Below are 21,005 nucleotides of genomic sequence, written 5' to 3' on the forward strand. Positions count from 1 at the left end.
TCAGCCACCCAGAAGACCTCAGACTGAGAGGGGAGAATTGATCAGAAAGTGCTGAGGGTTCATAGCCTGGCTAATGCCGACTGCTACAGCTAATGCTGTACCGTTAGGTCTGAGTAGGCTCCATTCATTTTGGATTTTGGTACTGATTTTTAATGCACAACACCATTTGAGTGCCAATCAAATTAGCCACTATAGATACAGGGAAAACAAACAGGTGGCTATAGGCTTAATCCTTAAAGTCCATGTTTGTTGTTTATCTTTAACTTTAGAAATGGGTCGGCATGCACTTCTGTCAGTTGAAAATACATACTATGTCACATTATTTTGACATGGCCATGCAACAATGTATAAATGAGTAAGTTAATAAATGAATGACATGCGAGTATATGGTTGTCATGAAGCAATTTGTTAGATTCAAGATGGGGATACAGCTTACAGACACTGTGCTGCTATGCTCAGGCACCTTAGTTTTTTATTATCTCAGGTACTTTGTAAATATGTAGATAACTTGTCTGGCCTTCTGTTGCTCTCTTGTTTTGATCTCCTTCCCACTTGCCCCCCACCCCTCTTCTACTCCCCCCCCCCCTCTTCTTTCTATGGAAATTAACGTTGCGATGGGAACGATTTACAAAAAAGAATTTCACCCACTTCTTTACCTTGTAAACCTGTGATGTGACAATAAAACTGATTCTGATTCTGATTGGGACCCCAGTCAAGTCAAAAGAAATTGTTACAGCTAGGCTATGAAATGCTCATCCGTGCTTGCCACTGTTAAACATACAGTTTATAAAAGCTTCATGATGCTACATTATTGTTCATCCAACACATTGGAGTCCAGAGGTCAGCCAAAGACTCAAGCTTTGACATAAAAAAAGAAACCCTTACAAGAGTGATCTATCTTCGCTGAGGCCATCTAATATGGATCTCAATCTTTTGGAAAGTATATAGCCTCTGGAGTTTTTAAATACATGCATATGCAACTCTGAATAATTAAATGTATATATGTTACAGGGAAATTGGCATTCCAGGGAAATTGAAAAAGGAGCGCTTGTTTTTACCACCCACCCAGGCAATTCTGTATGCGCACACATGCGCACACGCATGTGCATGTGTGCGCACACATGTGTGTCGTCGTGGACACTGGATAGTAACCATAGACTGTAACCCATGAAAAGATCTATTCTCCCCCTATCGGTTCACAACTCGGACGGCGCTGATTCGGCGCGGGCACTCGTGCCTCCTCGGCCTCAAGCTCTACTGAGTCGGCGCGCCTCCGTCATGGACAATAACTATTATCACGTGTGCGTGTGAACGCGTGTTCAGCGTTCCCCTAGCGTAGCTTCCTGGTTGCTATGTGGGGGGGAACAACAAAAGCCAGGTCGGCCTCGCATCAAAGCCCCGCCTCGCGCCTCCTCCTGCCGCCTCGTATCAAAGCCCCGCTTCACGCCTCCTCCTCCTCCTCGCGCCGCCTCGTATCAAAGCCCCGCCCCCGCCCCTTCATAGAATTCAAGTGGCTGAGAGCTATCTCTCGCCAGATACTCACTGTTTGAACAGCTGCTGAGCTCCGATCTCAACGGAGAGAACGTCAAAGTCTTCTTTTGACCCTTCACCTTGCGGCCAGGTTCCGAGGCAGAGGTTTTAATGGTCATTTTGTGTTTCCCTTCTTTACTGGATGAGTGGATCCCTCGTTCCTTCCCTTGGACTGCCACAGACTTGCCCTTCGACCTCATGATCTTGGGGTCGGAGGAGAGTTTGCGGGATGCTCCAAGTGAGCAGAGCTGCGAGAGCGACAGAGCCCTGTCCAGGTCCGATGCCAGCTGCTCCTGCTCACACACACGGCTGCGCTTTGCCTTCAATACCTGTGAACAGCACCAACAACTGTTAATTGATGGACGCAATCTAGGGGCCTTTACTGACAAAGGGACATGTGCACAAGGGTGACAAGCAAAAGCACACGTACACATTTCATCAATCACACAAATTTACACACTGTGAAGTACACACAACACAGTAAAATCCTCAGTGTTAATTTAACCACTAAATGAATACTTCACCCCAAAAGTCTGTATCCAGTCCGTATGTCTGGATGCAAGACAGTTGGATTATAATCTGAGAGCTGTGTTTGAGTTTATAATCATATTTTTTATATAGTTTTTGTGGTCGTTAATGCTGGACTCCTATTTTATTCAATTCATCAAGTATTCTCTTCATTTTTGGGTTCTTCATTCACAGTGAAGGAATTCAACAAACAAAAATCCTCAATGAATTCAAGGCTTCAAAGGGTGACTTAATTGATAGAAAAAAGCTATTTTGTAGGTGAAGTATTCCTTGAAGAGCTATTTTCTACTTTATTACAAATGGATAAATTAACACTGCACATTTGACTGTGTACACACACATTTCCAAGGCGCTGTTTACCTCCAAGTTGTGACTTGTGGATGGCTCCTGGTCATTCCAGATCTTCTTCTTCTTTTTCTTCTTCTTTTTTAGTTTTACTCCTCCCTCCATCTCTTCTTCCTCCCTCGATAGCCGGAACCTCTTCCTCGGTACTTCCCCAGCCTCAGAGTCATCAGAGTATTGCGATGTCCTACCCAGCCTGCTGCGACATTGGGAAAGGTGATAATGCATTCATCAAAATAATTTGATTAGACTCTTTACCGTTTGTGTGCATCCACACAAAGGCATGCATAGGGAGCAATGTATACCACGCTTACAAAAAAGTGCAAATGTCCATTTTGTCATTTGAGTATAGCCCCACACACACACACACACACACACACACACACACTCTCTCTCTAAAGGTAAAGAGACCACTCACTTTCCAGGCCTACTGTCCTGTTTGGTGGGTGTGGCCAAGTGTTTCCTCTTCCTGGGTCTGCCCCTCCCTCGTCTCGTAAGACTCCGCCTCTCATCTTCCTGCTGCTGCTGCCGCTCACTGACACAGCATACACGTGTTAGATGCGTGTGTGTGTGTGTGTGTGTGTGTGTGTGTGTGTGTGTGTGTGTGTGTGTGTGTGTGTGTGTGTGTGTGTGTCTGAGAAGTTTGTCAGGTGGCTATCAGTGTGTGTTATAGAATGTAAAAAATGTATAACACTGAAAGTATGTATGAACATTGTGTGTGTGCACGTACGCGAGAGAGAAATAATACTCACTGCCTGTCTCTGCGTCTCTGTAGCTTGCTCAGCTCTCTCTGCTTGTCCTTGTACGTCTTCTGCAGCTCAGCCAGGCGAATGCGATAATCCACCTCAACTGCATCCAATACGTCCAGCGATTCCTTACTGAACTGTGGGGAGGGACGGGAAGAGAGAGGGGTGAAAGGAGAGGAGAGAATGAACAAAAGAGAGCGAGACAACATAAGAGCCTAAGCATGAGATTAAAGCCACAACCCATGCAACAACATCTTTAAACAGTATACTGTAAAATCCTCTGTCCATTTAACTCTGAGAGCCTACAATGTAGAATTGACTCTTATATATAAATGTAACCAAATGGACCCATGAGGTTCCATTTTGTTACATTTGTATGTGCTCAGAGTTACAAATGGATAACACTTAGGATTTTACTGTGTAGCCTAGCGGCAGGTCTTTGTCTAAGTCTATGAAATCTTCTTACCGGCCCCTCTTTCCTCTGCCTCCAGCTGTACTTCTTGTTGGGGTCCAGCTGCCTGGGCAGGTTAATGTGGGACTGCTGCTCGATGGCCTCCAGTAGAACCTGCTTGCTAGCCTGCAGGAGATAGTCCATGCCACCCATCGCCGCGTCTAGACAGGATACACATTTTAGAGGAATGTAACAGAATGTACATTCTTATCAGCAGAAAAATAAAAGATATTACAGGTGGATGGGATGGCGAAGGACAATATTTCCAGTTTCTCTCCACTATACTGTTTGTATATGAATTAGAAATGCTTAAAATGATTACAAATAAAGGAAAAAAAAGTATTGTGTCTTTAGAAAAAGACGGGGAAAAAAACATTCCTAGCGCCCTGAATTCCTCATGTCCCAGCTTAATTTGTAGTTTATCAAGTAAGTCCTAGAGATAATCACTTTGATATGATAATTTGTGAAGCTCAAACATCTCTGCCTCATACTTTGGTTTTTAATGCTCTTCTCACTTTCTCCAGTGTTCTTTCTTCCCCGTTTCCCTTTCCTCACCATCCCCTCAAATTGTGCTTTCTTTGCTTCATCCTTCCACCCTTTCTCTCACTATTTTCTGGCTCTACTCCCCTCTCCTTATTTACCACCCCTTATCCAAACCTCCATCTGTTCACCACCACCTCCTCCTTTAGCCTCTCTACCATCCCTTCTTTGACCCCTCCCCATCCTAGGACACAGTCACACACACGCTTCAGGCTCAGCAGCTTCCCCGTTCACTTCTGTTATATGGGTGAAACGGGGCGGTGCGACTGGTTGCAGTGCGTTGATGCTCTGAAGTGTGTGAAGTGTGGGGCTCAACACTGGTGAACTTTGACCGGGCACCAACCAATAGGACAGAAGCTCTGTGTGTTGACCCAAATTGGCAGCCATTTCACTTGTAGTTTTCTTTCAGAGAGCCAACACTCCAAATTAAGTGAAACAAACTACACAACAGAAAACTGGCACTCCTGCTGGCACTTCCCACAGCCCTGCAAGATGACATGGAAAATGGATGTGTCTGAAGTCTCGGCTTGTTGTTGGCTACAATGCGTTATGAAGCGCATGTGTGAACGGGCCCTTACTCTTCTCTCATTCTTTCTTTTTTTTACCACATCATCGTTGCTCTTTCTGCTTTCTTTCTCCAACCCTCCACACTCTCTCTTCCTAACTCACCCCTTCTACCTCCCACCAACCAACCATCTATCCATTATTTCTTTCATACAACCATCTCTCCTCCCTCCATCGTTCACTGGCTCACCTTGCTCCTGGCTGATTCGGTCCATCTCCAGCTGGGCCATTTGGCTTAGCAGTGCCATTCCCTCCAAAGCCAAGATCTCTAGGGGCTCAACACCACTGCCATCTCTCCCCAGGGAAGGGCCCTCAGTCAGAGCTATGGAAGGAGGGACGTTGGGGCTCGCCTGCGGCATCTCACTGGCGGTCAGCAAGGCCAGCATGCCTGCCATGGGATCCTCAGGAACAATGGTGAGAGATAGAGGGGAGGTGGGGGAGGCAGGGGTGAAAAGGGGAGTTTCAGGTGCTTTGTCTTTCTGATCAGGGGTGTGTGGGTTTATGTGAGTGTCCGGTGGCTGTGGCTCGCACGCGGTGCTGGCGCGTTGCTCTGATGGGACACACATCTGAGCCACCGCCGCTTCCTGGCAGGCATCTGAATGAGCAACGATGTGTGGGTGATAGTGCAATGTGTGCTCCGGCTCCACCGCGACCTCTGCTTTAGACTCCGCCTCCAGGAGGGGAGCAGGCAGGGTATAGGCTGCCTGACAGGTGTGTGACGACACCTCCATTTTGATTGGCCCTCGCTCCTCCTCCTCTTCCTTGGTTTCATCCAGTCTCTCCCCTGGCTTGGGTTGAGGACTGAGGCAGAGAGATAGAGGTTGCAGATGCAGCTGGGGGGCTTCCATCTCTCGTTCTCTGTCTCTTTCCCTCTCCTGGCTTGCTAAGGCAGGGCTGCAGCTCCGGTGAAGAGGCCCCAGAGCTGCTAGAGTCAAGCCCAGCTGGGGCTGCTCCAGGTCAGGTTCCTGTTTGAGAGCAGATCTCTGCTCCGGAGGCTCCACGGTACGGGGCTTGATGTCTGTGTCCATCGGTCTCGGGTGATGGTGGGCCGAAGGCAGAGGGGCGGCTGGAGCTGGAGAGCGGGGGTGGCGGGGTGGGATGGGTTCGCTGCTGGCGACTGTAGATGGCGGCAGGCGGTACGGGGGAAACGGAGAGCCAAACGGGGCAGTGATGGACTGGTATGGATAACCTGGGGGGACGTCTGTAAAAGCAGAATTTGACTTTAAGACACCATCATGATACAAGAAAAAACATCCTTAGAAAACTTGCGGAAATGCAGTGTACAATTGTTTCTGAAGAGAACAAACAAACAACACAAAAGAAAATCTGTGACAGCTTTTTTTCTCTCTCTTCTCAATTTAGTCACCATGTAAATTCCCCTCGAACAATGAACTACATCTCACTCCCTGTTGCTGCTAACCCCTACTGTTGGTCTGGAGAGGGTGTAGACAAGTCACCAGCCACTTCTTTTCATCCGACAGTGAGGAGTTTCACCGGGAGGACATAACGCGTGTGAAGGAACATGCATATCCCTCCCAGTTCCGCTCCCTGCTGAACAGGCACCCCAACCAGCCAGTAGGGGTCTCTAGTACAGCGGCAAAAAACACAATCCCTCCCCTGCCGGCTTCCCGCCCGCAATAATGGCCAATTCTGTTCGAAGGAGGGCACTAGAAGAATTGAACCCCAGTCGTCACAGTGGCGAGGGAGTACTTTACCCCAAACACCAGACTTCACTCACCTGAGTAGATGCCTGGAAAAGGGGAGGTGGCCTGTTTCTGCCCCTCCCTCCCCTCCCTCTTCCTGACCCCACCCTCCTCCTCCTCCTCTGTTGACTCCTGTTTAGGCCGGCGTGGCGATGACGGGGGAGGGGAGGCGGAGCGCGGGGAGGGCGGGTGGGGCAACGGTGTAGGAGGGTGGGATAGAGTTCTCTGGCCTCCTTCTTCTGACTTTAGGGTGGTGATCGGCGAGGGAAGCCGTGCCAGCGGGGTGAGGGAGGTGGTGGAGGGGGTTGGCGTGCGAGAGGGGGGTGGATGTTTGCGTGGGTGTAGGACCGGAGAGGGAGAAGGGGAGGAGAAGGACGACGGGCGGGGTTTGGATTCACAGCTCCGCTTGTCAGCTTTGTCTTCCAGCTCTTGCCTGTGTTCGCTGGCTTTTAGCCGCTCCTGAGAGACAAGCATTGAACGAAAGTGTTAATGGATGGTATACGATATTAGATAGAATGCCTTGTACATTTATGGGAATCAAGGTTATTATAGTTTTGCATTTTTATTCATTTTGTTTTGACTTTTTGTTTTCCATTTCAGTTTTATTAATTTTTTTAAAGAGGGTATGCTAGTTTAGTTTAGTTTTTCAAAAAGGGTTACTTTTAGATCATTTTTATTAGTTTTTGTTTTTACCGTTTTATTGTAATATGGTGTGTCAGGGGCGAGATTCAAATTGGCATATTGTGATAATGTGTTCTCATTTTCAAGAAGCAAAAGGAAAAAATAAATATACTCGCCTCAATGCAAAAATATTTATCTGGCATACTGCCAACATTTCAACATATGTTTTCATCAGGGCAAATAATGAAGGGTTAGGGGTAAAGAAGAATGGTCTGAAGAATGCATGAGTAGATAAAGACAGACCCTTAAGGGGGGTCTGGGGGGTTTTGTTGGTTGACAGTCGATTCACGTGCATGATACATCCAAACCCGCATCATTCTTTTGCTTTGAGTAGGCACAGGAAGTAAGTCTATCCTATAATAAAATTGCCTAGTGGGTGGACTTCCTGTTTATCTGTGTACCCTTCTTCTACCACACCAGTCGTGCATTTGCCTCCACAGTATGCACAAATAACAATGCATGCCGTGGGAAATCCAACTCACTAAATGTTATGCTTGCTAATTTCATACTTTCTGTACACTTCGCATTTTTATGAAACTACATTATTACGCAATACTTTCTAACGCATACAGTGCATGCATGTGTGGACAGACACTTCAGAGAGATCGTATGGATCACGATACAGCGAGTGTGTGTGTGTATTGACTTATTGCCGTGTGTCTGTGTCACACACACACACACACACACACACACACACACACACACACACACACACACACACACACACACACACACACACACACACACACACACACACACACACACACACACACACACACACACACACACACACACACACACACACACACACACACACACACACACACACACACACACACACACACACGCCGTGTAACTGCAAAAGTGCACAGTCAATCTTTTTATTGTGGGATATGAGGGAATAACTGACATTATTTACAGCGGCTCGAACCTCTAGTGATTTTACAATGACACAGCGTAGCATAGCCAGTAGCCTTCTAATCAGAGAGGACATACCCCAGACAGTGGCACACATCACACTCTTTTACTTTGAGTAGACACACGGCACAATTCCTTTGCTTTGGGTAGACATGCATCATTTTGGCTTTGGGTAGACATGCATCATTTTGGCTTTGAGCAGGCACACGTCACTCTTTCACCTTGAGTAGCCTCCACCTCCCCAAAAAATATATAAATAAAACGTTTATTCTCATCCTATCTGTACAAATCATACAGGTGATCCATTTCTGAATTTGTTTTGCCAGAAGGTGACAAGTTTGTATGAAACAACTTGGTTCTGCTGTAATTATGAATGTCAACATGTGCATTGTCTTGAGTGGCCAATGACATTTGCAAATGTATTAGACAATACAATTTATATTTACAAATAATGTTTAAAACAAGTCAAATCATTAGCATTAATGAGTTACCTGCTTGTGTACACTTGCCATCTTAAACATAGCTTTGCGTTCCTTTATTACCCTAGGACAGGGTTGGTGACTGTATGTACTGTGTATATGCTCTCATTTACTCACTGCATTCTTTTGCAGCTCTTGGACTTGAGCTATATGTTAATATCTGTATGCTTGTCCCTGCAAACTAAGCATTGCTCTGCAGCTATGTTGTTCTGTGTATGGAGTTTTTTAATGACTCTACTAGCTGTGCCTAGAGCATCTGTTCAATATGTATGCATGTACAGTACATAACATCTTTAGCAGTGTGCAAAACCAGTGTTCTGTATGCATGCATATGTCTACTCGTCTATGGCAACTAGCGGAGCACAGAACCTGGGTCTCTCACCACAAATTCATGTGTTGTTGAGCAATTCAACAACCTGTGTTTCATGTAGATATGTAAGCATACGTATGTAAATGTGTGTGAGTAGTTTGCAGCAGTTGTAGTAGCCCATGTCTCTCTGCACTAGCTGTGCATTATATTTTATGTGTAGACATTTGTGTTTGTGTGTGTGTGTGTGTGTGTGTGTGTGTGTGTGTGTGTGTGTGTGTGTGTGTGTGTGTGTGTGTGTGTCTCTCTCTCTCTCTCACCACTAGCTGTGCGTTCCTCTGCAGTTCTAGGACCTGTGCAGTGTGTTGTTGGATCATGAGCAGCTCGTGCTGACGGAGCATCTGTTGCTGGGATAGGAGCTGGAGCTGGGCCTGGGCAGCGTGCTGCAGCGAGCTGCCTGCACCGTAAACCCCCGACCACACCGGGGCGCCACGCTCCAAAACATCACTTCCTGTAGGGGGGCAAGGGTGGGTCAACTCAACATTACAAATTTAACTTTGACACCCAGGTTCCAAAATCTGAGACCATTCTGAGTTCTGACTGTTCAAGCACAGCGATAAATATCTGCATGCATGCGTGCATCTGCACATGTTTAAAATCTCTCATACTATCATACAAAAATAGTCAGTGTGCCTTGGCAGCCTCACTGCAAACAATACATTTATTAAAAATCATTATTCAGTATCATTTTCTGAAGCTGACACTTTAATAATCCAGGAGCGCATTATATCTCCTACCCATTCTGACACAAAGGCACACACACACACACACGCCTCCATACCGTAGTGTGGCAGGTGTTCAGTGGGGATGACTATTAGCTGCCCAGATTGTGGGTCCCTGGCGAACTGGTAGGGAGGAGGCATGGAGCCTTGCAGAGAGGGGCCGTAGCCTGGAGGGAGGGTCTGGTGGAGCGAAGAGGGTCCCAGGCCTTTAAGGTGGTGCAAGCAAGAGAGGGAGGAGAGAAGGAGATGTAATGGGAGAAAGAGACGGAGGGAGGGAGGAGGATACATTTAGAGAGAGGGAGAGAGCAAAGGGAGAGTAAGATAAAGTGAGAAAATTATAACCTTTTCTCAGAAGCTAAAGCCAATGTTTGCCCAGCATCCTCCTTCATCCAGTATTTATACCAGAGTCCATCTGGGACAACACATTGAAGTTTGCTGCCTGTGAGGTTCCTGTTGTTTTGCCCTCAATGTCTAGACAGAGCTGAGCCTCAGGGGGGACTGTGTGTGTGTGTGTGTGTGTGTGTGTGTGTGTGTGTGTGTGTGTGTGTGTGTGTGTGTGTGTGTGCGAGAGAAAGAGTGTGCGTGTGTGATAGAGTGTGTATTATGTGTGAGTGTTTTTACATGTGTATTCTCAGATATGAATGTGTGTGTGTGTGTGTGTGTGTGTGTGTGTGTGTGTGTGTGTGTGTGTGTGTGTGTGTGTGTGTGTGTGTGTGTGTGTGTGTGTGTGTGTGTGTGTGTCACAAGTTTTTCAGGGTTGTCCATATGAGAGTGTGAGTGAACAGTGCAAAAGATAGATTAGAGAGACTTTAGTGAATGTATGCAATTGTGTAGTGCCTGTGTTATTTCTGGATGAGAGGGACAGAAGGAGCGGTTCTGGAATGTTCTACAAAGTTCTGGAATGTCTGTGGCACTTGACCCCTGAGTGCTGCAGGACCAGCCACTCAGAAGGCACCTAACCACTTCCCTTTTGTGGCCAATGAGTTTCTGCTGACACATACACACACACGTAAAATGTAGGTTGTGTGCACAAAAAAAAGCCATGACAGAATATTTATTGTGCTACTAATTTAGACGTCTACTAAAGCATGGGCTTAATGTGTAAGGCACTGGAAACACTACATGAACGTGTTCAAATTATGCTATGCTAAAGTGAATCTATATTATAAATACAACTTGTGTAATGACAATGGATTTGCATAAAAGGGTACGTACTACGTACATGACTGTGCAAATGCAAGAAAGAGTAAAAGTATGTGTGTCTAAAGCACTGGTTCTCAATGTGCTACTGGTTCTCAATGTGCTTTAGACACAAATGGACCCTTACGTGTCCATCTGGTTCCATTTGTTCACAGTACATTTGTACAGTACTTTACAGTGTAGATTTGGGTCAAACTGGGGGTCCTTGAAATGAAAAAAGGTCTAAAGTCACATAATGTACGGATGTCTGTCCCATTCAGTACCCTGCCTCACATACCATAGGGTGAGCTGGGTAACCAGACTGGTGGAGCTCCGGGACGGGCCATCCAGGGGTGAGAGGTCATAGTTGAGGGGTCAGCAGCCCAGCGCCCTGCTCCTGCCAGGGCAGCTCCTCCTGTCACCATAAGGTTGGAGGTCATAAGGCTGGGGGTCATCATACTGGGAGTCAACCCACTGGACATGGGAGTGGGATGCATCTGAGTGAACTCAGCCAGCTCCTTGGACTCTCTGGAGGGACAAAAACATTCATGTTTAGATAACTCGTCGTGTTTGTTAGTTAGCATAAGACCGTGTCATCTGACCAAAATAACAGATTTCCGACTGAAAAACATGACACGTAATCAGGGTTATGGGTGCTGACATGTTTATGTGTTAAGAGTGATTGTGGGAATCAAACTCGCAGCTCTTTCATGCTATGCACTGCCGACTGAGCCAATACAAGGCCATAATCATAGTCTTAGCCATTTGGTGGATGCTTTTATCAAAAGTGCTTTGCTGAGTGCCAAGAGTGAAAACAATTTAGGCAGGAGTCACCCCATGGGAAATTGAACCCCAAAGGCTGATGTTGAATAACACAAGGACTACGTGATCGTTGTGAAATCACAGGAGAGAACTAGACGTTCTTGTAGGATCTTGTGTTAATTTAAATTTCAAATCATAGATAATGAGGATAATTTTGCACAAATCAGGATTTAGAAGTACTTGGGGCAACTCTGAATGAGTCAGTGGCAATACAAGTAACAATATACATGGAAATTAAAGATCAATTAATACATATGCTAATCATTTGACATGGGTCCGTTTAGACCGCAAGGGTTATGGATTGTCAAAGAATAAACCCCTGGTCAAACATTTTATTTCTTGTCTGGCAAAAGTAAAATATCAAAACTGCTAAACAAGTTAAAAAAAAATTCAAGAGGCAAACATCATGATGACAAAACAGAAAACTACATCAAAGAGATCTCCCAACATGGCCTTGAAAGAAATGCACCAATGCGGTGCTTGCTTTTCACAGACAACCTTCCATCTTTTGGCATCATCCAGCCCAATCCATAGCCACGCCCCCTCACCTGAGCACTTTCTCCTGCTCCCGCTCCAACCGGCCCACCAGCAGCCTGTCATCATGGTGACGAGGACGGTCCTCACCTCGCTCCTCGTCTGGAGATTAGCATGGGGTCAGAGGACAGAGAAACATTAAGTTACACAAGGGTCATTAATTACCACACAAGTAAACCTGGTGGAAAGCCATTTTCAGCACAGAGCGCAATTCAGCCCTGAAAAGACACATGAGAGAGGAGGAGGAAAGAGAGGAGGAGGAAAGAGATGAGCGATAGTAGCACAGGGGACAGGAAGGAGAGACAAGGTGATGCTCCCTGTATAATGGCGACATGACAGAACATGTCAAAGTGAGAGGGCTAAAAATACAATGTTAGGCCATAGCTCTAGCATGGAGTTCACGCTCCCCCCCACACACCCACACAGTGACAACTCTCACTCCACAGTGTCAGATCTTATCAGTTATTAGTACTCCTACTATAGGAGATGTGTGAACACAACACTCCTGGCCTACTAACGACACAGGCAGCCCGAATATCAATTTCATCTTTTTCTCAATCCTCCTCCATCCAACCCTCTGGCATATTAGAAACAGGAACACATAGGAGAGGCATCACATATCACATACACCCACTTCCACTCCACCTTCCACTGCTCCCCAGAATAAACATGAGGATCTCTCTCTCCTCACCCCCCCCCCCCCCCTATTTTCTTGCCCCCCCCCCAACACACTCATTTCCACCCTTCTATCTGTGAAAGTGAAGCCAGGACGACTGGAGGTCCCCAAGCAGCACATATAGAGAGAAGGGCTTTTTATAAAAGTGTATTGAACCCTTCAGTTATGACCTAGAGGAGTGCCTGTGTGTGTGTGCGCGAGTGTGCGTGTGTGCATGCACATGCATCTGTGAGTGTGTAAAGCCCGTACAGGGACAAGAGACTATAACAATCCCTGACATGCTCCGGAGGAAAGGTTTAAAGATGGTTACCAAGGTTACAGGGAGCCTGTCCCACATGCTATCCTTTCTGCATCAGAAAGCAAACGATTAGTGATGCACGCCCCCTCTTTCCCTCTCTCCATCATCCCACCCTCCCTTTATCTCTCCATCTTCATTCTCTCCATCTGTCATTCCTTCCCTGCCCTCTGGTTGCTGTGCTCCCATCTCTCTCTCTACTTCTCTTCTACTTAGCCCCCTTCCTCACAGTCACTCTCATGCCGTCCATCCATCTATTCCTTCCATCTCTCTTCTTTTCTAGCGCTTTCTACCTATCCATCATCCATCTCTTTCCTGTGTCGATCCCTTGTTGTCCTTCCCTCTCTTGTTCTCCACATCCATCCATCCATCCATCCATCCATGTAAATTCTCTGCCGTTTATGTAGAGTTGCTCTTAGCGCGAGGGACTAATGCTATTAGACCAATCACTCTGCTCAACCAAGGAAATGAATAAACGCCCCCCAAAGGCACATGCCCGTGTCTCTCTCACACACACACACACACACACACACACACACACACACACACACACAGGAGTGAGTGCACCAAAATATACACATCACATACACACAAATAATTACACAAATACGTGGATGTGTGTGTACGCGCATGCACACACACACACACACACACACACACACACACACACTCTCTCTCTGAAGACTGATCCATTGCTTAGCAACGCACCCATGGTCTTATTGTAATTCAAGGCTTGTTTGTAGCTTTTAGCTGCACTCTGTAATGACATGTTTAATGCAGAGAGAGAGAGGGGGGGGGGGGTGATGGAAGGAGAGGAGATAAAGAAAAAGAGTGGAGTAGAAGGGGAGGGTGGGGGGGGGGTGACTGAGGTGGGACAAGGAAAGACCAACTCTTAAACACTAACTCTGGGTGAGTAGAATGAGCGAGACAGTAAAAAAAAAATGAAAGCAGCAATGAGAACATGGAACGAATGAAGCAGAGAATGGGAAGTGTGTGTGTGTGTGAAAGAGAGAGAGAGAGTAAGAATAAGAGAGAGAGTGAGAAGGTGAGAGAGAGATGTGTAGCTGCATGACCTTGGCGTGTTAAGAATAGAACGCGGCCTAGCCCGGCAGCTATCGCTATGCAGCAGCAGAGAGCCAACAGAGACAGTAAATGAGCACCACCCACCCTCCCCACACACACACAAATATCTCATATGACATAATTAGCTATTCAGAAGAAAAGTTGGCTTTGTCATTCCAATCACGTCACGCGCATGACCACCTCAAAGTCAAACAGAGCCCAGAAAATCTAACTTTGATCTGAAAGGAAAATTAATCCTCCATTATTCATGAGCTCTAAAATGAGGAATCATTTTGCTTTTGGCGCATTAAAAGTAAAGGGGTCCTGCACTTCCCCTGCGGTGTGATTATGCGAGTAACCACAGTGGACTGGAGTGCTGCTAAAAATCAGGCCACGGCAAAAACACACTGAAAGACCATTTTAAAAAAGGTATTTACTACTTTGGGGAGGGGGGGGGGGTCGAGGGGCATGACTCAGAATGCCAGAAGCTACACAGTGTGACACTTCCTCTGTGTGATACTTCAGTGATCTAATGTCACCTTTCCCTCAGAAATGATTGTGGCCAAAACAATAATTCTCTCAGCTTTCCCTCTCACAAATATGATAAACAAACAGTTCATGTCACTTTTCTGATTTGCTGGTAAGCTTTAATACCATTCCATACAGATACATGTCTCAAGTGATGACAGGAAGTCTCCTAAATGTTAATATATGCGGGTGATGCACTGAGCTTTGCTGCATTTATCTTGACCATGATCTATTCTCTATTTGTACAATGACAACACACAGTCGCAAAGAAATTATAATGGAACAGGAAATGTTGAATAATGGTTGTGCAAGGGAGATAAAAGAAAAGGACCTTATGTAATGGCTGAATTTCATATTTGACAGAACATGCAATAAGAAAGATAAAATGATTTGTATGAGGAGACGTCTGAAAAGAGACCTGATGCAAAAGATGAACAGAAAAGGTGTCATTACCTTTGATGGTAGTTTGCAGCAGGGGTCTCTGTGGATCTGAAGTGCCGCTGCTCTGTTTGCTGTTTCCTCCACTGTCTCTCTGCCTCGCCACAGCTACAGCAATGCCAACTGGAGGGTGGCGGACCTCCCCCTCGCCCTCCCGCCCAAACGACCGGGCACTGTCCGGTCGCTCTTGTTCCCTCTTCAGCTGGGGGGCCACCCGCAACGAACCAGGACCTCCTGGCCCTGCGGCAGCCCTTTCCCTCTCTCTGTCTCTCTCACGCTCCCTCTCTCGTTCCCGCTCTCTTTCGGCCTCCTGCCGCATGCTTCCCAGGCCTCCGAAGGGCCCTCGGTTGTCCGCAGCATGCCTGGAGGCCCCGTGTCCTTCTGAAGGGAAGTTTCCACTGTATTTTATCAGGCTCTGCATAGCAGAGACCTCTGTGGGATCGGAGCTAGGCCCCGTCCCTCGTTCCCCGTTACTGTGGGGTCCTCCCACCGTTACCCCTACACCAGGACGGTAGAGCGCCGAGGGGTCCAGGTAGCGTCTTTGACCCCCTTCGTCGGCTCCACGCCCAGCAGGACTGGACTGAACGAGGGAGGGGTGCGTGTGTCCGTGTTGGGAGGGGTGTGTGTGGGGGGAGTGGGGGTTGTGGTTAGTTTGGTGCGTGTGGGGGGAGTGGGGTGCATGCGTGTGCAAGGACTGGTTGTGGGGTGAGGGAAGTGCGTGTCCGTGCTGGGCCGCCAGTGCCGCCATGTGACTGGTAGCGTAGCTAGCCAAAGAGTTTATGTTGTTCCACTTAGGCTCCGCCCCTGCCCGCTCGAGACCCAATCGGATTGAATGTTTGGGCGGGTCCCTGGCGTCTGGGCTGAACCCTGATTGGCTGGAGGAGTAGGCTACGTCCTGGGCTCGCTTGCCAATGGAACCATTGGAGCGGATCACAGAGCCCTCCTCTCTCTGATTGGTCGACTCGCAGTGGGAGAGGCGAGCGTGCTCCGCCAGGCTCCTATCATGGAACCTGTAGCTCTCCCTCTCCCGCTCCCTTTCTCTGTCTTGCTCTCTCTCCCTGTCTCTTTCACGCTCCCCGCGGTCTCGTTCCCTCTCTCTGTCTCTTTGTTTGTCTCCGTGTTTGTTGTCGCGGGCCTGCGAGGCGATCTGGATGGGCCCTGCCCGCTCGTCATAAACCTCCACAGAAGGCACGTATGTGGGCGCACTCACCCGCTGCTCTCTGGTGGGCTCTCTGGGTAAGGAGGGGTGGGGGAGTGACATGCCGGCCGCCGTGGACGGCTGAAGTGAGGGGGGGACGCCGTAGGAAGTGTGGAGGCCCGCCACAGAGTCGTTCTTCCTCTGCCTGTCTCTGTCTGTGTGAGGGGAGGGGTGAGGGTTGGAGTTCGTGTTGTGAGAGTTCTGGTGGTTGTGGTCGTGGTGGGGTCGAGAGCTGCCCTCGTCCTCCCTCCGACTTCCACGGTCCGCCTCCAAGCCGGGGTATCTACCTCCACCACCACCACCACCTGGAGGAAAGGAGGGCTGGGGAGGGGGGGCTCTAGACCTGGCCTCCCCAGGAGTTATGGAGGGCTGGGAGTGTAACTGTTGCTGGGGATGAGGGTGGAAGGACCAGCTCGCCTCCCTCTCTCTATCTCGTTCTCTGTCTCGTTCGCGCTCCCTCTCCCTCTCCTTTTCTCGTTCCCTCTCCCTCTCTCTCTCCTTTTCCCGTTCCCTCTCCTTTTCTCGTTCCCTCTCCCTCTCTCTCTCCTTTTCTCGTTCCCTCTCCCTCTCCTTTTCTCGTTCCCTCTCTCCGCTCCGCAGCCTCCGGTCCTCTTCACTCCTCCCATCCTGGGTCAGGTCCACCACGCTGTGTGGCCGCTGCTCCTCTCTCGACCGTTCTCTTTCTCTGTCCCGCTCTCTCTCCCTATCCCCCCGGAAAGGCCTGTCCCTGTCCCTGCCCCCTTCCCGGGATGTCCTTTGGGGGGGTGTGGCACTGGACCGGGCAGAGGGGGGAGCAGAGGGCGGGTGGAGGGAGGACTGGGTCAAGGAGGCTGGCAGATAGAAGCCCTCTGAAATACACAGACAGTATGATTATAGATCACATGAATGAATAGTAAACACACCACATGCACACCGGATGAGCACAAAAGACCCTATGAAAATCACACTTAAGAGTACATAATGCAAACAAACAACAACAAGAACAAAACATCCTTTGTATGTTGGTTTTATTTCTGTATTCTTATGTTTTTTTTGTATTGTCTGTCTAATTGTGCATTGTACGGGTGGGGGGGTGGGATGTGGGATTGTGTCTTGTGTGGTATACACATATTTACAATTATTAGTCATTGATTTCTAATGTTACTAACAGATTAAAAAATAAATAATGATTTTTTTTTTTCAAAAGAGTACATAATGCATACAGTCCAAAAGGCAATATAATGAACTCCAATACAGCACACAAACACAAGCTAGTTTAAGTAAAGACGGCAAATGGAAATAAAATTTAAGAAAACTAGAGGTGCAACACTGACCATATTCACACGGTAGCCACTTTACTTTTAATTCACAGGGGGGTTGAGTATTGCTACAGTGTGAATATGGTCAAGTCACAGCAGAGGAACAGAAAAACATGTATTATAGAGCTATGAAATAACAGGAAGTTTAAAAAAGAAAGACCAACACTAAACACAAACGCCCACTGATAATGAATAGACTTAGCAACAAACACCACTAACACCCCCCCCCCCCACCACTGTGTAAATACACAAGTCAGTCACTTCTCCCTGTGTACTCTTGTCGTGGGCAGCTGGGAACCACTGACCTTTATGAGAGTCATAGAGAGGGTGCTGGGAGAGGGTGGGGGGGTCGAGGTGCCCCAGGGGCAGGTAGGGGCTGGGGTAAAGGTTGCCTGGCAGATGGGGGTACCCTAGAGAGAGCGAGACGGAGAGAGAAAGAGAGAGAGGCACACAGCATGTCACATGTTGTGGTATATAAATATACATTAGAAATACAACAGCACCTTATGCTGCTAAATGCAATTCTCCCACACAGAGCCTGGATTCATGATGCATTGCCTCTGGAAAGAAATTGCACAGCATAGCTTAATGATGGACTGTAATAAATCATTTAAAAAAGGATTTGGGCTGAAAGCTCAAGTTAATATGTGTGTGTGTGTGTGTGTGTGTGTGTGTGTGTGTGTGTGTGTGTGTGTGTGTGTGCAGAATGTTTTGAATTTCAGAACTGAATTACTGTTTTGGATCAAAACAAAAGTCTTCTGTAAAGAGTAAATAGTTTTGTTTATGGGGTCATATTGGGGTTATTGGTTGATGTTGGCAAAGCAGAGTCTGCCTCAGACCCAGCTGCTGCTGCTCGGAGACTAGTTCTTAATATAGACACCCCCCGCCACACACACACACTCCCTCCAATACTAGTGTAACCCTCTCAGGATTACTATGTCAGTATCAGGCTAGCTTTACCTCCCGACACCAGCCCAGAACGGTGCAACATTCCGTGTTCCCACACCCTAACCATTCCCAGCAGACATCAAAGACAAGGCTGGCCTTGCCAGCACGGTGCACGGGAATGGAGCTGTGGTCCGCAGTATAAATCTGTCCTCTGTGTCTAAGGGAGGGCTGTACTATGCTGGGAAGAAAGAGAGGGGGAGAGCAGGAGAGACGGAGGGCAAAGGGAGACAGAGACACACAGAAGAGCTGGGTGCAGAAAGTGAAGCTATGTAGGGCAGTTTCCTCTCTTGCTTGCAGTCTATTAAAGAAGCTAACCACGGCTAACAGTTAGCCTTGATCTTTCACACCTTTGATATGGGGCACCCACTCAGGATCCTAATCATATCCGAAGACTACTACTTAAGCTGCTGCCCGGAAACGTCTTCAGCTTTTAGTAACTTCAGCTGCTTTTACAGCCAGCAGCAGCAGTCAGATCTTAAAGCTTCGATTAAGTTGTAGAGGATTTTATCCATATCAGAGCAAGTTAAATCTGCAGCCATTTCAGCCAGGAGGTAAGAGTTTAGCTTCTTTAGCTTTAGTTGCTTCAGCCTGTATTATCACAGGTCTTTTTGGAAGAGTCTCAAAGACAAGGTCCATCATCTTAAAGCCCCCATCCAGTAGGCTATTTGTTTTGCATTTTTCAGCTGTTTCATGGTTTCCAGTGCCAACTTGCAGTTCTATGCATTTTGCATTTAACATGAAGTTCAACATTTAAGCTCCTCTTGAAACTGTCATTTGTCTAAAAGTAATGTATGATTACCACAATCCCATCGTCCGGAGGGGTGGTTGTGCTGTGACTGGCTAGTTGGCTTTCAAATCTAAGCCATACCGTTTTGGATTGATTCGATTTTTTGATTTTATATGGGAAGCTGGAGGAGATAAACTACGCTGGTCTTCACTTTACATTGTCTTTGTGAGACTCCACCTATTCTGCCTGGTTGTCATTGCATTCTAATGAACAATTTCAAACTACAACCATACACGGTTTGTTGAGAACAGTAAGTAAAATTGGCTCGAGGGGGCAGCTTTAACCGTAGGGTGGATTGACACTGCTGAATTAAATCGTAACTAAAAAAATTATATCCGAAAAAAACTAATTTGTCCCGTTCAGATAGCAAAGATCTGTGCCACATTGGCCATGTAATCACTTTAATTGTTTTGCGTGGAAGACGCTTGTGTCCTCTCTCTCGCTCTCCATTTACCTTGAACCAAAAGGCATCGTGGGACAGGATCTGAGTTTTCCTCCTATCTGACCTTCTACTCCAGTGAGATTTGATAAGAAGACAGAGGAGGACACAAGGGAGGAATGGAGATTCAATCAGCTACTGCACAGTACAGAGACACAGAGGAATGAGTACCAGGATCCTGGGAGAGGATGAAAATACACCGCTGTGTGTGCGTGCGTGATCCGAAACTGTGTACACACAGGGTAGCAAGGGGACAGAAAGGGAGGACAGGAGAAGGATGTTATGGGAAAGTGGGGCATCATAGATATCCCCCCCCCAAAAAATAGGTGGGGGGGTAACCGATATACTGCAGAGAGAACTGATACAAAGTAGGATTGGAGGGTAGGATTGGAAGAACAACTATCCTCCACCCCCCTACCCGAAAAAAAAAGAGAACAAGAGTAAGATGGATTACAGAAAAGGACGACGGGAGAAAGAAAAAAAAAGATAAGAGTAAGGGAACAGTAGAGGGGAGGAGAAAAGGGACGCATGTAGGACAGACAGGACAGAGGCAGAAGCGTAGCTATCAGCAGGCCGACAGAAATGGAACAGCGTCCCAATGGTGTAAGCAAGGGGAAACAGAAGAGGAACAGACCCCCTGGGCATTGGACAGCAGAGCGATCTGAAGCCATTTGTGTCCGTTACAGCCAGAGCGAAGTACCGGGTGGCTGCTTGTAAGCGGAGCCGGGCGATAAGAACATTCAGTTGCTGCTGCATCTCCCCAAATGTCAATATTCAATACATCTCCATCATTGTCATGTTCTAACCAAAACTTCGTTCATCATTACACAGTGCAGGAACATACCGCCATGACGTGTCATGTTATACTTTAAAAGGTGCAGTAAGTGATTTTGTTCAATTAAGTTTTAAATACTGTAGCTCTATATCCTGTTCAGTAACAGGAGACTTCCTGTATCTCCAGCTCTTTAGTAAACAGAAAATAGAACTTCAGGTTGGGATACCTATTTTATACAATCTGGAGAGAGATCTCCTACAGGATAAACAAGTGAAATTGGAAGTGATGACACAAAGAAATGAGTCGAAAATTGGAACTGGTACACTATAAAACTGAAGCTGATAAATGGGTACTCTCCTGATTAGCTGAAATTGGCAACCCACCTGAAAACGTATTTTCTGTTAACACATTGGGTGCCAGCATTTTATAATAACAGATTACGTTCGGTGCCAGAA

At 47.1% G+C, this 21,005-nt stretch overlaps 1 protein-coding gene across 2 annotated transcripts in view; it reads right to left on the reverse strand.

The window, feature by feature from the left end:
* Window positions 1–21,005, reverse strand: part of tnrc18 (trinucleotide repeat containing 18) — a 58,679-nt gene that overhangs the window by 22,710 nt on the left and 14,964 nt on the right. Inside the window, exons 4-16 of one of the 2 annotated variants that reach the window (XM_080446334.1) lie at window positions 17,907–18,011; window positions 15,121–17,151; window positions 12,121–12,208; window positions 11,049–11,278; window positions 9,631–9,777; window positions 9,110–9,300; window positions 6,440–6,863; window positions 4,892–5,902; window positions 3,613–3,758; window positions 3,153–3,283; window positions 2,819–2,935; window positions 2,419–2,596; window positions 1,544–1,859 (exon numbers count right to left, since the gene is read on the reverse strand). In XM_080446334.1, the coding sequence (XP_080302460.1) occupies window positions 1,544–1,859; window positions 2,419–2,596; window positions 2,819–2,935; window positions 3,153–3,283; window positions 3,613–3,758; window positions 4,892–5,902; window positions 6,440–6,863; window positions 9,110–9,300; window positions 9,631–9,777; window positions 11,049–11,278; window positions 12,121–12,208; window positions 15,121–17,151; window positions 17,907–18,011 (5,115 nt within the window). Of the gene's footprint in view, window positions 1–1,543; window positions 1,860–2,418; window positions 2,600–2,818; window positions 2,936–3,152; window positions 3,284–3,612; window positions 3,759–4,891; window positions 5,903–6,439; window positions 6,864–9,109; window positions 9,301–9,630; window positions 9,778–11,048; window positions 11,279–12,120; window positions 12,209–15,120; window positions 17,152–17,906; window positions 18,012–21,005 lie in introns of both variants that reach the window. The other variant, XM_080446333.1, reaches the window with a different exon arrangement.

The sequence above is a fragment of the Gymnoscopelus braueri genome, assembly GCF_963280865.1.
Source record: "Gymnoscopelus braueri genome assembly, chromosome: 13".
Lineage (NCBI taxonomy): Eukaryota > Metazoa > Chordata > Actinopteri > Myctophiformes > Myctophidae > Gymnoscopelus > Gymnoscopelus braueri.